The sequence below is a fragment of the Mobula birostris genome, chromosome 14 (genome assembly GCF_030028105.1).
Source record: "Mobula birostris isolate sMobBir1 chromosome 14, sMobBir1.hap1, whole genome shotgun sequence".
NCBI classification, from domain to species: domain Eukaryota; kingdom Metazoa; phylum Chordata; class Chondrichthyes; order Myliobatiformes; family Myliobatidae; genus Mobula; species Mobula birostris.
The window spans coordinates 1,738,614-1,757,077 of NC_092383.1; the positions used below are offsets into that span (position 1 = coordinate 1,738,614).

Here is an 18,464-nt window from a genome sequence, read left to right on the forward strand (position 1 = left end):
AGTTCCCTGACCATTACCCCCCACCTCACCCAGTTCCATGACCATTACCCCCCACCACCCAGTTCCCTGACCATTACCCCCCACCACCTCACCCAGTTCCCTGACGATTACCCCCCACCACCTCACCCAGTTCCCTGACCATTACCCCCCCACCCAGTTCCCTGACCATTACCCCTCCACCCCACCCAGTTCCCTGACTGTTACCCCCCCACCCAGTTCCATGACCATTACCCCCACCCAGTTCCCTGACCATTACCCCCACCTCACCCAGTTCCCTGACCATTACCCCTCTCACCCAGTTCCCTGAACATTACCCCCCCCCACCCAGTTCCCTGACCATTACCCCCCTTACCCAATTCCTTGACCATTACCCCCACCTCACCCAGTCCCTGGCCATTGTACCCATTGCCTCCACCTCACTGAGTACCTTGCCCATTGCCCCCGCTCCTGCCCATTCCCCACACCTGGTGCAGTGACACTCTGAACACTGTGTCACAGATACACATTCTCCGTGCTCTCCTTCCCCTGTTGTTGGATACAGTCTGTGCCCTCTCCGGAACCTCACCCAGCCTCCCCCCTCTATTCAATGCCCTGGGACCCGGGATCTGGTCGAGATCGATGAATGTTGCGGCTGGGATCGCTTCACCCAGAATGTCATTGTAAGTCTCTGAGTGCCCATGAAGCTCCCTGCACTAACCCATCTCCCTTCATCCCTTCGCCAAATACCTACTGATCTCAGCTTTGGACAGACTGTGACCAGTCCTTGTGGAGATCTGCAATCCATCATCTCTGGGTGAATTCCTGCCCTCATTCCCAATCCCATTTCTCTCAATTACCTACAAGGAGATTCCAATTCCTAGTTCCTCATTCTCCAGTCTCTTTCAGGGACCTATGGAGGTAGACCCTAAGATCCCTCTGTTCCCCCACACCGCTATTAACCCTGCGCTTTGCTTTCATTATTTGACCTTCCAAAATGAATCGCTTCATATTTTTCCACGTTAAATTCCATCTGCCACTTCTCAGCTCAGCTCTGCATCCCGTCAATGTCCTGTTGTAACCTACAACAACCTTCTCCTTAACCACAGCTTGACCGACCTTCGTGTCCTCTGCAGACTTACTAATTTAAAACCTGGGGGGGGGAATAGGTTTATGGTGAGGTGGGAGATTTAAAACCGAGGGGGTGGGGAATAGGTTTATGGTGCGAGGGGAGATTTAAAACCGAGGGGGTGGGGAATAGGTTTATGGTGAGGGGGGAGATTTAAAACCGAAGGGGTGGGGAATAGGTTTATGGTGAGGGGGGAGATTTAAAACTGAGGGGGTGGGGAATAGGTTTATGGTGAGGGGGGAGATTTAAAACCGAGGGGATGGGGAATAGGTTTATGGTGAGGGGGGAGATTTAAAACTGAGGGGGTGGGGAATAGGTTTATGGTACGAGGGGATATTTAAAACCGAGGGGGTGGGGAATAGGTTTATGGTGCGAGGGGAGATTTAAAGGGGAGAGCCGAGGGTGAACTTCACTCAGAGGACGGTGGGTATGTGGAACGAGCTGTGTACAATAATAGTTAAAAGACACTTGTCCCAAGTACATTGACAGGAAAGAGGGACATGGGCAAATAGGATTAGTTCAGGAAGGCATCTGGGTCAGCATGAAGAATGTGAGCTGAAAGGCCTTTTCTGTGCTGTGTGGAGCTGTAATTGTGTGAAAGGCTGAAGAATAACATTTCCAAGTTTGTTGATGATGCAAAGACACAAGTCTCCAAAGGGGAACACCTTTCCTTCTCTAGGCTGGTTTGGTCTCTCTACCTTCACAGCAAGTTCAGGTTCAGTTCATTGTCATTCAACCATACACATGAATACCGCCAAACAAAACAGCATTCATTGTTTGTTCAACCGTACGCACATATACCGTCAAATGAAACAACGTTCCAGCAGACAACCAGAAAATGCTCCCTTAATTCCCACTCTTTGCCTCCTGCCAATCAGCCACTGTTTTATCCCTGCTAGAATCTTCCCCGTAATACCACGGGCTCATAGCTTGTTCAGCAGCTTCATGTTCGGCACCTTGTCAAAGGCCTTCTGAAAGTCCAAGGAAACCATGCTGACTGTGGCCTATTTTATCAAGTGCCTCCAGGTATCCCGAGACCTCATCCTTAATAATTGACTCCACCATCTTCCCAACCTCAGACGAACTGGCCTATAGTTCCCTTTCTTTTGCTTCTCTCCCTTCTTGAAGAGTGGAGTGACATTTGCAATTTTCCAGTCTTCCAGAACCATTCCAGAATCTAGTGATTCCTGAAAGATCATTACTAATGCCTCCACAGTCTCTGCAGCCACCTCTTTCAGAACCCTGGGGTGTAGATCATCTGGTCCAGGTGACTTATCCACCTTCAGACCTTTCAGTTTCCCAGGAACCTTCTCTCTAGTAATGGTAACTTCACACACTTCATGCCCCCTGACACCTGGAACTTCCACCATACTGCCAGTGTCTTCCACAGTGAAGACTGATGCAAAATACTTATTAAGATTATACGAGGCGTGATTGATAAGTTCATGGCCTAAGGTGGAAGGAGTCAATTTTAGAAAATCTAGCACATTTACTTTTCAACATAGTCCCCTCCTACATTTACACACTTAGTCCAGCGGTCGCGGAGCATTCTTGGACCTCCAGAAAGTGTGCACAGCAGGGGTGATTGATAAGTTTGTGGCCTAAGGTAGAAGGAGCTGAGTTATTAACTTCAAACTTTCTGCATTATGACTCAAAGAGTTGAACTGCACATGCATGTAACAAGAGTGTCTTGGACCTCCAGGTGGTCCACAAGCAGGGGTGATTGATAAGTTCATGGCCTAAGGTAGAAGATGAGTTATACCACTCTCATTAAATGTACGTGCAGTTCAACTCTTTGAGTGAAAATGCAGAAAGTTTGAAGTTAATAACTCACCTCCTTCTACCTTAGGCCACGAACCTGTTAATCACTCCTGCTGTGGACCACTTTCTGAAGGTCCAAGACACTGACTTCTACAAAGAAGGGATCCGTATGCTCCACGACCGCTGGACTTACTGTGTAAACGTAGGAAAAATAAGTGTGCTAGGTTTTCTAAAATTAACTCCTTCTACCTTAGGCCACGAACTTATCAATCACCCTTCGTATGCCATCTCTTTGTCCCTGTTACTACCTCTCCAGCACTGATTTCCAGCAGTGCAGTATCCACTCTCACCTCCCTTTTACATTTTATATATCTTCTGATATCCTCTTTAATATTATAGGCTTCATATTGCATCTTTTCCTTCTTAATGACTTTTTTAGTTGCCCTCTGTTGGTTTTTAAAAGCTTCCCAATCCTCTAACTTCCCACTGATTTTTGCTGTATTGTATGCCCTCTCTATGGCTTGTATGTTGGCTTTGACTTCTCTTGTCAGCCACGGTTGCATCATCCTGCCTTTCGAGCAGAAATTCCGGCCATTCCTGCTGCTGTGCTCTCTTCCCTGCCAGTGTTCTTTTCCAATCAATTTTGGCCTGATCTTCTCTCATGCCTCTGTGATTCCCTTTACTCCATTGTAATACTGATACATCTGACTTTTGTTTTTCCTTCTCAGGTAGCAGGGTGAATTCTATCATATTATGATCACTGTCCCCTAAGGGATCCCTTACTTTAAGCTCTCTAATCAATTCTGGAGCATTGCACAGCACCCAATCCAGAATAGCTGACCCTCTAGTGGGCTCAACCATGAGCTGCTCTAAAAAGCCATCTCACAGGCATTCTAGAAATTCCCCCACTTGGGATCCAGCACCAACCTGATTTTCCCAATCTACCTGCTTACGGAAATCTCCCATGACTATCGTAACATTGCCCTTTTGACACGCACTTTCTATCTCCTGTTGTAATTTGTAGACCACATCTTGGATTCTCTTTAGAAGTCTGTATATAACTCCCATCGGGGCCTCTTTACCGTCACAGTTTCTTAAATCTACCCACAAGGATTGGACACCTTCTGATCCTATGTCATCTCTTTCTAATGATTTGATTTCAGTTTTAGCAACAAAGCCACCACACCCCACCCCTGCCTACATGCCTGTCCTTTCAATACAATATCTATCCTTGGACGTTAAGCTCCCAACTATAATCTTCTTTCAGTCACAATTCAGTGATGCCCACAATGTCATACATGCCTGTCTGTAGCTGTGCTACGTACATCCACTTTATTCAGTACACTGCACACATTCAAATACACCACCTTCAGTCCTATGTTCACCCTTTTTGATTTGCAGAGTGCCCTGATGTTTTGAACAGTGGAATGGCCAGGGACATTTGACCAACCCTTTCTGATCTTCATGTCCATGAAATCTGAAAGCTTAACGAGTGTGACAGAGAGTCAGTTTCCTACATCAGATCATTATCTAATTCATAGACACGAGAGGTACTGCAGATGCTGGAAATCCAGATCAACACACACAAAATGCTGGAAGAGCTCAGCAGGTCGGGCAGCATCTGTGTAAAATGAATCAACAGTCGATGTTTTGGGCCGAGGCCCTTCATCAGGACTGGAAAGGACGGGGGAAGACACCTGAATAAAAAGGTGGATTTCCAAACATCTGCAGAGTGCTGTTGTGTTCCCAAAGGGTGGACGATGAGGAGAACTCTCTCCTGAGTGAGTTAGGTACCCACCTTGTGATGAATCACAGATCATCCCAAACACGAAGAGGGTTGCAGCCCAATTTACGTCCATCTCTTGACCTCCGTTCCCACAGCTGGGGTGTGCTTTGTAGATCAGGGATGTTCAGACATCAATGGCTAATGTCGAACCCCTAAACATCAAAGCAGGCTGTGACACTGGACATACTTGGTAAGATTCAGGAATTACGAGCAGTGCGAGAGGGAGAGAGAAAAAGAGGGAGGGGGAGGGATAGAGGGATGGGGGCAGGTGAGCTGAGAGACGAGACAAGATAAAATGTATCAACAGTTCCTGCTATGTCCCTGCTCCCTCTCTCCTGCCTCTCACATCAACACAATCCTTTTTCTTGCTTGCTTCTGAATCCTCAGCACATTCGGCCCATCTATTCGATGCCAGCTGTCACACTCATTGCAACCTTGTGTCATCTGGGACAGGACGGGGCAGATATCTAACTAACTAATTACATGAAGTTACCCCTACCACACTGACTCTCAGCCTCCCAGATACCGCACACCAACTTTGCATTCTCACCACATTTCCCTGATCCTCACACACACTCACACCCACACACATTCTCTCTCTCTGTCACACACACACACACACACACACACACACAAACACACCCACACACACTGTCTCTGTGTGTCACACACACACACACACACTGACACCTACTCAGCCACAATCACACACACTCACACCCACACACATTCTCTCTCTCTGACACACACACACACTCATACACACACACACAAATACACCCACACACACTGTCTCTGTGTCACACACACACACTGACACCTACTCAGCCACACTCACACACACTCACACCCACACACACACACACACTCATACACACACACAAATACACCCACACACACTCTGTCTCTGTGTGTCACACCCACACACACTCTCTCTCACACGCACACACAGATACACTCTCTCTGACACACACACACACACACACACACACACACACACACACACACACACACACACACACACAGACACCCGCTCACACACTGACACCTACTCAGCCACAATCACACACACTCACACTCACTCACAAGCGGTTTTCAGCAGAAAATTCCACCTCAACGAGAGCGGCTGAGGTCGGGACTGAACCGCGCACCCCGGATCTGTGAGTCGGATCCACGGAGGTTGTCGGACAGACATTCCGCTCCCGGTCCGGGATACCGCTTTCCGAGCAAACCGCTGGCTCACCTCACCTCGTCTCGGTCTCGGCGGCTGAGGTCCGGCGCGGTGCGGTGCTGTGCGGGGCGGTGAGGGAGCCGAGCTGATGTGGGGGTCTGCGGTCAGACTGCTCCGGGACGCTGCGGCTGGAAGTTATTTTCGGGCTCGGGATGTGTGCAGCTGCCGGGGGCAGAGTCTTTGATCAAACACTGACATCCCGCCAACAGCCGTGGGCAGGACATCAATAACAGGAAAACTCAGCGGTAGGTAGCATACTCAGACAGACCCACTCCCTCCACAGATACACGTGAACTATCTCACTGACTGACTGACTCCTCAGATCCAGACGGACTCACTGACCAACCCCAAGACTGCAGGCAGACACACTGACTGACTCCTCAGTTACAGATAAACACGCTGACTGACTCCCCAGTTACAGACGGACACGCTGACTGACTCCCCAGTTACAGACACACTGACTGACTCCCCAGTTACAGACAGACACACTGACTGACTCCCCAGTTACAGATGGACACGCTGACTGACTCTCCAGTTACAGATGGACACGCTGACTGACTCCCCAGTTACAGACAGACACACTGACTGACTCCCCAGTTACAGACACACTGACTGACACCCCAGTTACAGACAGACACACTGACTGACTCCCCATTTACAGTCAGACACACTGACTCCCCAGTTACAGGCAGACACACTGACTGACTCCCCAGTTACAGACAGACACGCTGACTGACTCCCCAGTTACAGACGGACACGCTGACTGACTCCCCAGTTACAGACACACTGACTGACTCCCCAGTTACAGACGGACACGCTGACTGACTCCCCAGTTACAGATGGACATGCTGACTGACTCTCCAGTTACAGATGGACACGCTGACTGACTCCCCAGTTACAGACAGACACACTGACTGACTCCCCAGTTACAGACACACTGACTGACACCCCAGTTACAGACAGACACGCTGACTGACTCCCCAGTTACAGATGGACACGCTGACTGACTCCCCAGTTACAGACAGACTCACTGACTGACTCCCCAGTTACAGACGGACACACTGACTGACTCTCCAGTTACAGACAGACACACTGACTGACTCCCCATTTACAGTCAGACACACTGACTCCCCAGTTACAGGCAGACACACTGACTGACTCCCCAGTTACAGACGGACACACTGACTGACTCCCCAGTTACAGACGGACACACTGACTCCCCAGTTACAGGCAGACACACTGACTGACTCCCCAGTTACAGACAGACACACTGACTGACTCCCCAGTTACAGACGGACACACTGACTGACTCTCCAGTTACAGATGGACACGCTGACTGACTCCCCAGTTACAGACAGACACACTGACTGACTCCCCAGTTACAGACACACTGACTGACACCCCAGTTACAGACAGACACACTGACTGACTCCCCATTTACAGTCAGACACACTGACTCCCCAGTTACAGGCAGACACACTGACTGACTCCCCAGTTACAGACAGACACACTGACTGACTCCCCAGTTACAGACGGACACACTGACTGACTCTCCAGTTACAGACAGACACACTGACTGACTCCTCATTTACAGTCAGACACACTGACTCCCCAGTTACAGGCAGACACACTGACTGACTCCCCAGTTACAGACGGACACACTGACTGACTCCCCAGTTACAGATGGACACGCTGACTGACACCCCAGTTACAGACACACTGACTCCCCAGTTACAGATGGACACGCTGACTGACACCCGTTACAGACACACTGACTCCCCAGTTACAGATGGACACACTGACTAACTCCCCAGTTACAGACACACTGACTCCCCAGTTACAGACGGACATGCTGACTGACTCCCCAGTTACAGACACACTGACTGACTCCCCAGTTACAGACGGACACACTGACTGACACCCCAGTTACAGACGGACACGCTGACTGACTCCCCAGTTACAGATGGACACACTGACTCCCCAGTTACAGATGGACACGCTGACTGACTCCCCAGTTACAGACACACTGAATCCCCAGTTACAGACAGACACACTGACTGACTCCCCAGTTACAGTCGGACACACTGACTGACACCCCAGTTACAGACACACTGACTCCCCAGTTACAGACAGACACACTGACTCCCCAGTTACAGACGGACACGCAGACTGACTCCCCAGTTACAGATGGACACGCTGACTGACACCCCAGTTACAGACACACTGACTCCCCAGTTACAGACAGACATGCTGACTGACACCCGTTACAGACACACTGACTCCCCAGTTACAGACGGACACACTGACTCCCCAGTTACAGACAGACACACTGACTCCCCAGTTACAGACGGACACGCAGACTGACTCCCCAGTTACAGATGGACACGCTGACTGACACCCCAGTTACAGACACACTGACTCCCCAGTTACAGACAGACACGCTGACTGACACCCGTTACAGACACACTGACTCCCCAGTTACAGACGGACACACTGACTAACTCCCCAGTTACAGACGGACATGCTGACTGACTCCCCAGTTACAGACACACTGACTGACTCCCCAGTTACAGATGGACACACTGACTGACACCCCAGTTACAGACGGACATGCTGACTAACTCCCCAGTTACAGACACACTGAATTCCCAGTTACAGACAGACACACTGACTGACTCCCCAGTTACAGATGGACACGCTGACTGACACCCCAGTTACAGACACACTGACTGACACCCCAGTTACAGACACACTGACTCCCCAGTTACAGACAGACACGCTGACTGACACCCGTTACAGACACACTGACTCCCCAGTTACAGACGGACACACTGACTCCCCAGTTACAGACAGACACACTGACTCCCCAGTTACAGACGGACACGCAGACTGACTCCCCAGTTACAGATGGACACGCTGACTGACACCCCAGTTACAGACACACTGACTCCCCAGTTACAGACAGACACGCTGACTGACACCCGTTACAGACACACTGACTCCCCAGTTACAGACGGACATGCTGACTGACTCCCCAGTTACAGACACACTGACTGACTCCCCAGTTACAGATGGACACACTGACTGACACCCCAGTTACAGACGGACACGCTGACTCCCCAGTTACAGACGGACACGCTGACTGACTCCCCAGTTACAGACACACTGACTCCCCAGTTACAGACGGACACACTGACTGACTCCCCAGTTACAGATGGACACACTGACTGACACCCCAGTTACAGACGGACACGCTGACTGACTCCCCAGTTACAGACACACTGAATCTCCAGTTACAGACAGACACACTGACTCCCCAGTTACAGACAGACACACTGACTTCCCAGTTACAGACGGACACACTGACTCCCCAGTTACAGACGGACACGCTGACTGACTCCCCAGTTATAGACACACTGACTCCCCAGTTACAGACGGACACACTGACTGACTCCCCAGTTACAGACAGACACACTGACTGACTCCCCAGTTACAGACGGACACACTGACTGACTCCCCAGTTACTGATGGACACGCTGAATGACTCCCCAGTTACAGATGGACACGCTGACTGACACCGCAGTTACAGACGGACACGCTGACTGACACCCCAGTTTAAGACACACTGACTCCCCAGTTACAGACGGACATGCTGACTGACATCCCAGTTACAGACACACTGATTCCCCAGTTACAGGCGGACACACTGACTGACTCTCCAGTTACAGACACACTGACTGACTCCCCAGTTATAGACGGGTATGCTGACTGACTCCCCAGTTACAGACACACTGACTGACTCCCCAGTTACAGACGGACACGCTGACTGACACCTCAGTTACAGACAGACACGCTGACTGACACCCCAGTTACAGACGGACACGCTGACTGACTCCCCAGTTAAAGACGGACACGCTGACTGACACCCCAGTTACAGACACACTGACTCCCCAGTTACAGATGGACACACTGACTGAAACCCCAGTTACAGACACACTGACTCCCCAGTTACAGACGGACACACTGACTGACTCCCCAGTTACAGACGGGCACACTGACTCCCCAGTTACAGACACACTGACTCCCCAGTTACAGACGGACATGCTGACTGACTCCCCAGTTACCGACAGACACACTGACTCCCCAGTTACAGACGGACACACTGACTCCCCAGTTACAGACGGACACACTGACTGACACCCCAGTTACAGACACACTGACTCCCCAGTTACAGACGGACACACTGACTGACTCCCCAGTTACAGACACACTGACTGACACCCCAGTTACAGACGGACACACTGACTGACTCCCCAGTTACTGATGGACACGCTGAATGACTCCCCAGTTACAGATGGGCACACTGACTCCCCAGTTACAGACACACTGACTCCCCAGTTACAGACGGACACGCTGACTGACTCCCCAGTTACCGACAGACACACTGACTCCCCAGTTACAGACGGACACACTGACTCCCCAGTTACAGACGGACACACTGACTGACACCCCAGTTACAGACACACTGACTCCCCAGTTACAGATGGACACACTGACTGACTCCCCAGTTACAGACACACTGACTGACACCCCAGTTACAGACGGACACACTGACTGACTCCCCAGCTGGCAACAAAGGAAACCATTCAGCCTTCTAGCCTGCTACATCATAACTTTCTTGCTGAAGGCCCAGGTCAGATAAACATGTTTCCCATAACCCCTGTCACCCTCAACCCCACACTGGGTAATGAAAACCCGATTAGTGAAGTGAGGACATGGAAGATTTAGTGGGGGAACTGAGGGCAACTTACCACAGAGGGAGTGGTCCATGTACACGGAGCAAGCTGCCAGAGGAGGTGGTTAAGGCAGATATTAACAAGACAATTAGACAGGTCCAGTACATGCATAGGAATGGTTTGGAGGGATTTGGGCCAAGTGCAGGGAATTGGGGCGAACTCGGACAGGGACCTCATTTCCTGTGGAAGGCACGAACCCAAAGGGTTCTTTCCGTGCAGTAAGACTGTGACTTGCAGGCACCGCTAATGTTAGAGCGAGCTCCCATAATGTCCGGCCAGTGAGGCCTGACGTAGCTGTGCAGGGCGGCCCTGTACACACCCGCCCTTCCGACAGAGGTCTGGGCAGGAACGTCCCCTTGCTGGCCCTGAGGTCAGCTCACAGCCCCTGCGGCACACTACCCACTCGGACCACCAGGACGTCCCCTGTGCGGTACACTGGCCACTCAGACCACCAGGACATCTCCCTGCTGCACACTGCCCACTCAGACCACCAGGACATCCCCCTGCTGCACACTGCCCACTCGGACCACCAGGACGTCCCCCTGCTTCACACTGCCCACTCGGACCACCAGGACGTCCCCCTGCTTCACACTGCCCACTCGGACCACCAGGAGCTCAGAGCCACTTTCAAAAGTCGATGTACTGAGCATGCAGATGTTATGTGTGATTGAGCTCTCCAGCACAGAAACAGGCCTTTCAGCCCATTTACTCCATGCCAATCTATTAATCTGCCTAGGCCCATTGACCTGGGCCCAGACCATAGCCATCCTTACCCCTCCCATTCATGGACCTGCCCAAATTAAACGTGGAAATCGAAGCCGCATCCATCACTTCCACACTCACACCACTCTCTGAGTGAAGGAGCTCTCCTCATATTCCCCTTAAATATTTCACCTTTCACCATTAACCTGTGACCTTTAGAGCAGTGGTAAAAAGCCTACTTGCATTTACCTTATCTATACCCCTCATACCGGAGGGCGGCTAGAGATACGTCTCTACCAAAGGAGATGTAAGATGCTTCTTCCCTCTGCTAGCCTGCAGGTCACCCTGGGGCAAGGTGTAGCAACTGCTCGGCCCCCAGTCAGGGTCACGTGAAGTGAAGCGTGGAAGCAGGTGGTGGATGGTTGTCTGAGCAGCCGGTGCAGATCACAAATTCTGGTTTTGTGACCACTGACACCAGGCAGACAATCTCTGAATACCATTGATAATGGCTGGGGTCACCCATCCTGTAAAGACACTGCCCAGAAGAAGGCAATGAAAACTACTTCTGTGGAAAAATTTGCCAGGAATGATCATGCTTTGTGCAGGGATCGCTCCCTACGCCGCTCCCTTGTCCATTTGTCCCTCCCCACTGATCTCCCCCTTGGCACTTATCCTTGCAAGTGAAACAAGTGCTTCACCTGCCCCTACACCTCCTCCCTCACTACCATTTAGGGCCCCAAACAGTCCATCCAGGTGAAGCGACACTTCACCTGAGAGTCTGTTGGAGTCATTTACTATGTTCGGTGCTCTCAATGTGGCCTCCTGTATATCGGTGAGACCCGACGTAGATTGTGAGACCACTTCACCGAGAACCTACGCTCTGTCTGCTAGAAAAAGTGGGATCTCCCAGTGGCCATCAATTTAATTCTGCTTTCCATTCCTATTCCGACATGTCTATCCACGGCTTCCTCTACAGTTGCGATGAGACACGCTCAGGTTGGAGGAACAACACCTTATATTCCGTCTGGGTAGCCTCCAACCTGATGGCATGAACATCAATTTCTCCAACTTCTGGTAATGACTCCCCACCGCACCATTCCCCTTTCCCTCTCTCACCTTCTCTCCTAACCTGCCCATCGCCTCTCCCTGGCGCTCCTCCCCCTTTCCTTCTTCCATGGCCTTCTGTCTCCTGTCAGATTCCTCTTCTCCAGCCCTGCATCTCTGTCACCAATCAACTTCCCAGATCTTTAGGTCACCCTCCCCCACCAGTTTCACCGATCACCTGGTGTTTCTCTCTCCCCCCTCCATCTTTTAAATCTACTCCGCATCTTTTTCTCTCCAATCCTGTTGAAGGAACATGGCCCAAAACATTAACTGTTTATTCATTTCCACAGATGCTGCCTGGCCTGCTGAGTTCCTCCAGCATTTTGTGTGAGTTACTCAGATTTCCATCATCTGCAGGTTTTCTCGTGTTTGTCCCAGGACAACAAATCCCGATCTAAGAGATTCTGCAGATGCTGGAAATCCAGAGCAAAACATACAAAATGCCGGAGGAACAGCAAGTCAGGCAGCATCTATAGCGGGGAATAAACAGTTGGTTGTTTTGGACTGACACCTTTCATCAGGCCTTCTACCCCTCTGCTGGTCTCTCTATATCTCCCCCCCCCCCCCCCGCTGGTCTCTCCATCCCTCTCCCTCTCTGCTAGTCTCTTCATTCCCCCCTCCCCAGGTCTCTCCGTCCCTCTCCCTCCCTGCTGGTCTCTGTATCCACCCCCTCCCTCCCTGCTGGTCACCCCAGGTCCCCCTCCCTCCCTGCTGGTCTCTCGAACCATGCCAGCTGTGGATATGTTCAAACTCCTTACAGACCATGGCAGGAATCAAACCATGCCAACAGCAGATATACTGAGGTCACCTAAAAGGAAAGCTGTTTTACTGACTCTCGAAACACAAGCTGGAAAAGTTTCAATCCTCTCCCTTGGTGTGACGTTATGAACCTTGCTACCTACTGCCCTTGGCTCTGCTGCTCAGCCAGTTTGAAACTTCGCAGAAAATGCTGTAGGCTTGAAGGCTGGAACCACCAGAATCCTGATCTACGCATGCCTTGTCTTCACTCCCTTCATTCGAGAGTCACTCAGGTCCGTACTCACACCACACTTGGTGATTCACACCACATCCATGGTGTGGAAGAGGCTTCTTCCTGCCCCCTGTATGTGATGCAGAGCGTAACAGGCTAGAGTAATGATATGGCCAGCTCAGTTCCAGAGCAGTGAGCTCTGTACCAGCTGAAGGGTGTCTGCTCCCTCTCTGCCTTTGATCGCACATCCCACAGCTCACCCCAGTCCTCTTCATCAGCTTCAGCAATTGGCCACAGCTCACCCCAGTCCTCCTCACCAGCCTGCAGCAATTGGCCACAGCTCACCCCAGTCCTCCTCACCAGCCTGCAGCAATTGGCCACAGCTCACCCCAGTCCTCCTCACCAGCCTGCAGCAATTGGCCACAGCACCTCCGTTTCCACCGGGAAAACCTGCAGAAGCTCAAAGCCCAACACAACAAAAAACAAAGAATGAAAACACTCGGTAGGTCAGGCAGCGCCGGTGGAGATAGAAACACTATGTTTTTTCAGGTCAATTACTAATTTAAATCAGAACTCTGGCAAAAGGCCCTTGGCTGGAAACGTTAACTTTGATTTTCTGTTCACAGATGCTGACTGACCGACTCCTCAAGTCATCTGTAGCTTCTGGAATCTATGAACATTCCGTGCACGTCGCAATGGAAACCATGGAAATAGCAGAACCGAGGAAGCAGGCGAAGACAGCCACTGAGTCATCACACACCAACGTCCAGCAAGTCCTCTCAAGTCCAGCCGATGATGGATTTATAAGCAGACAAGAAGCTACATGATGAAAAGGTGCCAAAGATTAATAATCCAGACCCAGAGCACTTCAATGTGTGAAGCTGGAATTTCCAGGGGAGGCTGTGACTATAATGGCTGGGTGACTGCTTCCATTGGTTCGCTCAGCTGTGAAATCCCACTCACACGAATCACACTGTGCTCTTTAAAGCTGCCGTCACATGTTTCCCATTACAACAGCTTGGAATAACTTTTCATATCGAAGGATATAACGGGAGCCAACTGATCTGTTTCCAAGACGTTAACAAGTTTGTTCTCCCTGCCAATCAAATAGATCCCTGGGCTCAGCGAGGATTTCCGGGCTATAGATCCCCAGGGATGATCGCATTCCCATTGCAACCTCGACGCTCGAAACCTGTCTCATTCTCTCAGCACCATCACGAGAAAGTGTGAGACTAGTATAGGATAAGGGTGAAAGGTGAAATATTTAGGGGGAACCTTTCCCTCAGAAGGTGGTGAGCTGCCAGCGGAGCCGTGGATGCGCGACCGCAACATTTCGGGGAGGTTTGGTTAGGTATGTGGAGGGGAGGGGGGAGGGGCGTGGAGAGCAACGGTCTGGGTGCAGGTCAGCGGGACGAAGCTGATGAAGGGTCTCGGCCTGAAACTTCGACTGTCTATTCATTTCCGTAGGTGCTGCCTCCTACATTTTGCGTGAGTTGCTCTGGTTTTCCAGCATCTGCCAGCTTCCTTGTGTTTAAGAGTAAGTCTGGAATGGAGGTGATGGGCTGAAGGGCCTGTTTCTCTGTCTCTAAAGGAAAAGTTATAATGCTCGAGAAGCTGTCTTTTCATGTGTTTCACCTCTCTCTGTGTTTTGGTGTCCCGTTCAGTGAGAGTGTTGTCACGGAGAAGCTCACTCCAGTCAGCAAATTCCAGGAATCCGAAACGTATCGATGTTCCTTCCACAAAAGGTGCCGCTGGTCTCGAGGCGGATAAATCCCGATCACCCAACATTGGGCTAACTGGGAACATTGTGGGATGGCTGGGAAGGTACTGCAGGGTTCCCAGCAGAGGGTTTGTGTCTATCTGAGCACGGGAGAAGTACTGGAAGACTGACGAGTGGCTTACGTTCCTTTATTTACCGGGGGACTACAGGCTGGTGAACCTAAAGACAGTGTCAGTGCTGTCACAGTTACACTAGTCACTGCCCTGCCCCCTATGGCCAGGGGAGAAATATGGAATGTGGACTTCTTCCACGGAAATAATCAGTATCCGGCTCCACCATGGATCTCAGGCGAGTCGACAGCCGCATTTCAGCCTTTTGTGAGCTATTCCTCGGGGTGAGAGGTCACTGGGGTCGCTGGGGAGAGGGAGTTAAGATCTGATCAGGTTTTAACCCGGCTCCATTCCCCACTCCTGTTAACTCTTCTACTGGTTTTCACTGAAACGCCAGACTGATGTCCGACATGGCAGCTATATGTTAGCCTGGACAGGAATCTCTGCATCTGCTTCTGACAGCAAAGTTCGGAGGTAGAGCACCACGCCCGTTCCTGTAGAACATAGAACATTGGACATTTTGGCACCGTGCAGGGAAAACGTCTTTGGCTGTCCACTCGACCTTTGCCTCTTATCACCTTGTACACCTCTATCAAGTCACCTCTCATCCTCCTTCACTCCAGAGAGAGAAGCCCCAGCTTGCTCATGAGACATGCTCTCTAATCCAGGCAGCACCCTGTTAATGTCCTCTGCACCCTCTCTAAACCTTCCACATCCAGTGGCGACCAGAACTGAGCACAATATTCCAGGGGTCTAACCCGGGTTTTATAGAGGAGCAACATTACCTCATGGCTCTAGAACTCAATCCCCCAACTAACAAAGGCCAACACTCCAAATGCCTTCTTAACCGCCCCTACCCCTGTCAACTTGTGTGACAACTCAGAGGGATCTGTGCACATGAACCCCAAGATCCCTCTGTTCCCCCACACTGCTGAATCCTGCCATTGACCCTGAATCCAAGGTCAGTCTCCCAAAGGTTGAACTAGCCAATGATTCTGGGATGAATAGCTAATCTTGTCCCAGTATTCAAGAGGGGGACCAGGGATAATCCTGGAAACTATCTTCCGGGGAGTTTCACATCCAGTTGTTGGGAAATCACTGGGGGATTCTTTGGGATTGGATTTATGAGCATTTGGAAAACCATGGCCTAATTAAGGGCAGTCAGCATGGCTTTGTGCGGGGCAAATCATGTCCTGCTAACTTGGAGTTTTTTGAGGAGGTGACGAGGGTGATTGATGAAGGTAGAGCAGTGGATGTTGTCTACATGGGTTTTGGTAAGGTGTTTGACCAGGTCCTCATGGGAGGCTCATCCAGAAGATTAAGATGCAGGGGATCCACAGTGACTTGACTGTTTGAATTCAGAATTGGCTTGTCTATCAACGCCAGAGGGCAGTGGTTGAAGGGATATTCGAGCTGGAGGAATGTGATTAGTGGATCTGTGCTGGGACCGCCACCGTTCATGATGTATGTAAGTAACCTGGATGGAAATGTAGGTGGGCAGTTTGGTAAGTTTGTAGATGGTGTAGATTGGTGGTGTTGTGGATAGTGTAGAAGATAGAGGGGTGGCGGTGTGGAATCATGAGGGTCATTGATAAAGTGAAGGGTCACAGTCATTTCCAGCCTAAAACCAGAGGATAATAGGTTTGAGGTGAGGGTGAGGGGAAAGATTTAAATGGGACCTGAAGGGAAATGAAATAAGGAATGAGTTGCCAGAGGAAGTGGAGGAGGTGGGCACAATTACAATCTTTCAAAGGCATTTAGACAGGTCCATGGGCAGGAATGGTTTCAAGCAATAGTTCCCAAACTTTTTTATCATACCGTTAACTGAGGGGTTGTGGGCATGTGGCCAACTGGTTAAGGCATTGGACTAGCAACCTGAAGGTCGTGAGTTCGAGCCTTGGCTGAGGCAGCGTGTGTGTCCTTGAGCAAGGCACTTAACCACACATTGCTCTGTGATGACACTGGTGCCAAGCTGTATGGGTCCTAATGCCCTTCCCTTGGACAACATTGGTGTCGTGGAGAGGGGAGACTTGCAGCATGGACAACTGCTGGTCTTCCATACAACCTTGCCCAGGCCTGTGACCTGGAGAGTGAAGACCTTCCAGGCGCGGATCCATGGTCTCACAAGGCTAATGGATGCCTTAAAAAAAACTGAGGGGTCAGTGGAACCCAGTGGGTCAAAAACAAGATTGGCTCAGCTGGACAACGTGGTCGGAATGGACAAGTTGGGTTGAAGGGCCTGTTTCTGCTCCAGAACTCCAAATGGAAACTCCCCAGAAACCGCAGCTCTGTTCAAATCTGAGCCCTGTCTGGAAATGAAACACTTTAATCAGCACAGAACATTGTTCAGAATTCACTGTTGCTACCAACACTAACACAGACATGATTCCAAATGGTTAAAACTAACTTCCTAAATGTGAAACATCTGGGCGTCTGAAACCAGTTGCAGCCCAGTTCTTCCAGAGGCTGAAGGAGAAACTCTCAGGGAAGTAAACAAGCAAATTAACATCCTGATGTACACCCACAGGGCCCCTGGTGCAGACCGTGGCCAGCAGAGAGAGAACGTGGCACCTGGGTGCAGTTCTTAAACAAACAAAACTCAGGAGAGGCAGATCCACCCCCACAAAGCCTAACAAAAGGACCAGGACAAAAAGCTTCATCTTTGTGCTGGCCGTTGACTTCATCAAGATCAGATCCAGATGGACTGGACCGTGATTTATGGAAAACTTGAATCAGAACCTTACGTTGATAACTCAGCAGCATCAGCCACCCACAGGATGGGTATCTCAAGATGGTAAAGGCCACAAACTAGGATGGAAAAACAGAGCTGGCCACCGAAATGGTAAATCACATGAAAGGGCAAACCAAGTCCTTCGCAGAACAATGGGATGGGTCCCCCCACACCGTTAAAAATGATCTCAGCTGTTCTGGGCAGCCGCATTGTTGTGATGGAAGGGAAACGAGGCTGACTGGATATTGGCCCACAGCAACGTCAGCCCATCTCTACAGAGACACAATGGGAAACCAATGGCGTTTTACCAACGTTCGTAATGTCCAGTTGCATTAGTGAGACATGGTCCTCTGAAGGTGGTGTCACAGGTACACAGGGCAGTGAAGAAGGCATTCACCACGCTGGCCTCCATCACTGACTACAGGAGATGGGAGATTACATTGAAGTT

General features: G+C 50.5%; 1 protein-coding gene across 7 annotated transcripts in view; it reads right to left on the minus strand.

Annotated features, from left to right (window-relative positions):
- Nucleotides 1–18,464, minus strand: part of LOC140209636 (cartilage intermediate layer protein 1-like) — a 71,900-nt gene that overhangs the window by 50,362 nt on the left and 3,074 nt on the right. Inside the window, exons 1-2 of one of the 7 annotated variants that reach the window (XM_072277947.1) lie at nt 5,901–6,258; nt 4,665–4,804 (exon numbers count right to left, since the gene is read on the minus strand). In XM_072277947.1, coding sequence (XP_072134048.1) covers nt 4,665–4,725 — 61 coding nt within the window. In that variant the 5' untranslated portion in view covers nt 4,726–4,804; nt 5,901–6,258. Of the gene's footprint in view, nt 1–4,664; nt 4,926–4,998; nt 5,023–5,764; nt 5,870–5,895; nt 6,259–18,464 lie in introns of those variants that run through there. The other 6 variants (XM_072277950.1, XM_072277948.1, XM_072277949.1 and 3 more) reach the window with 6 other exon arrangements.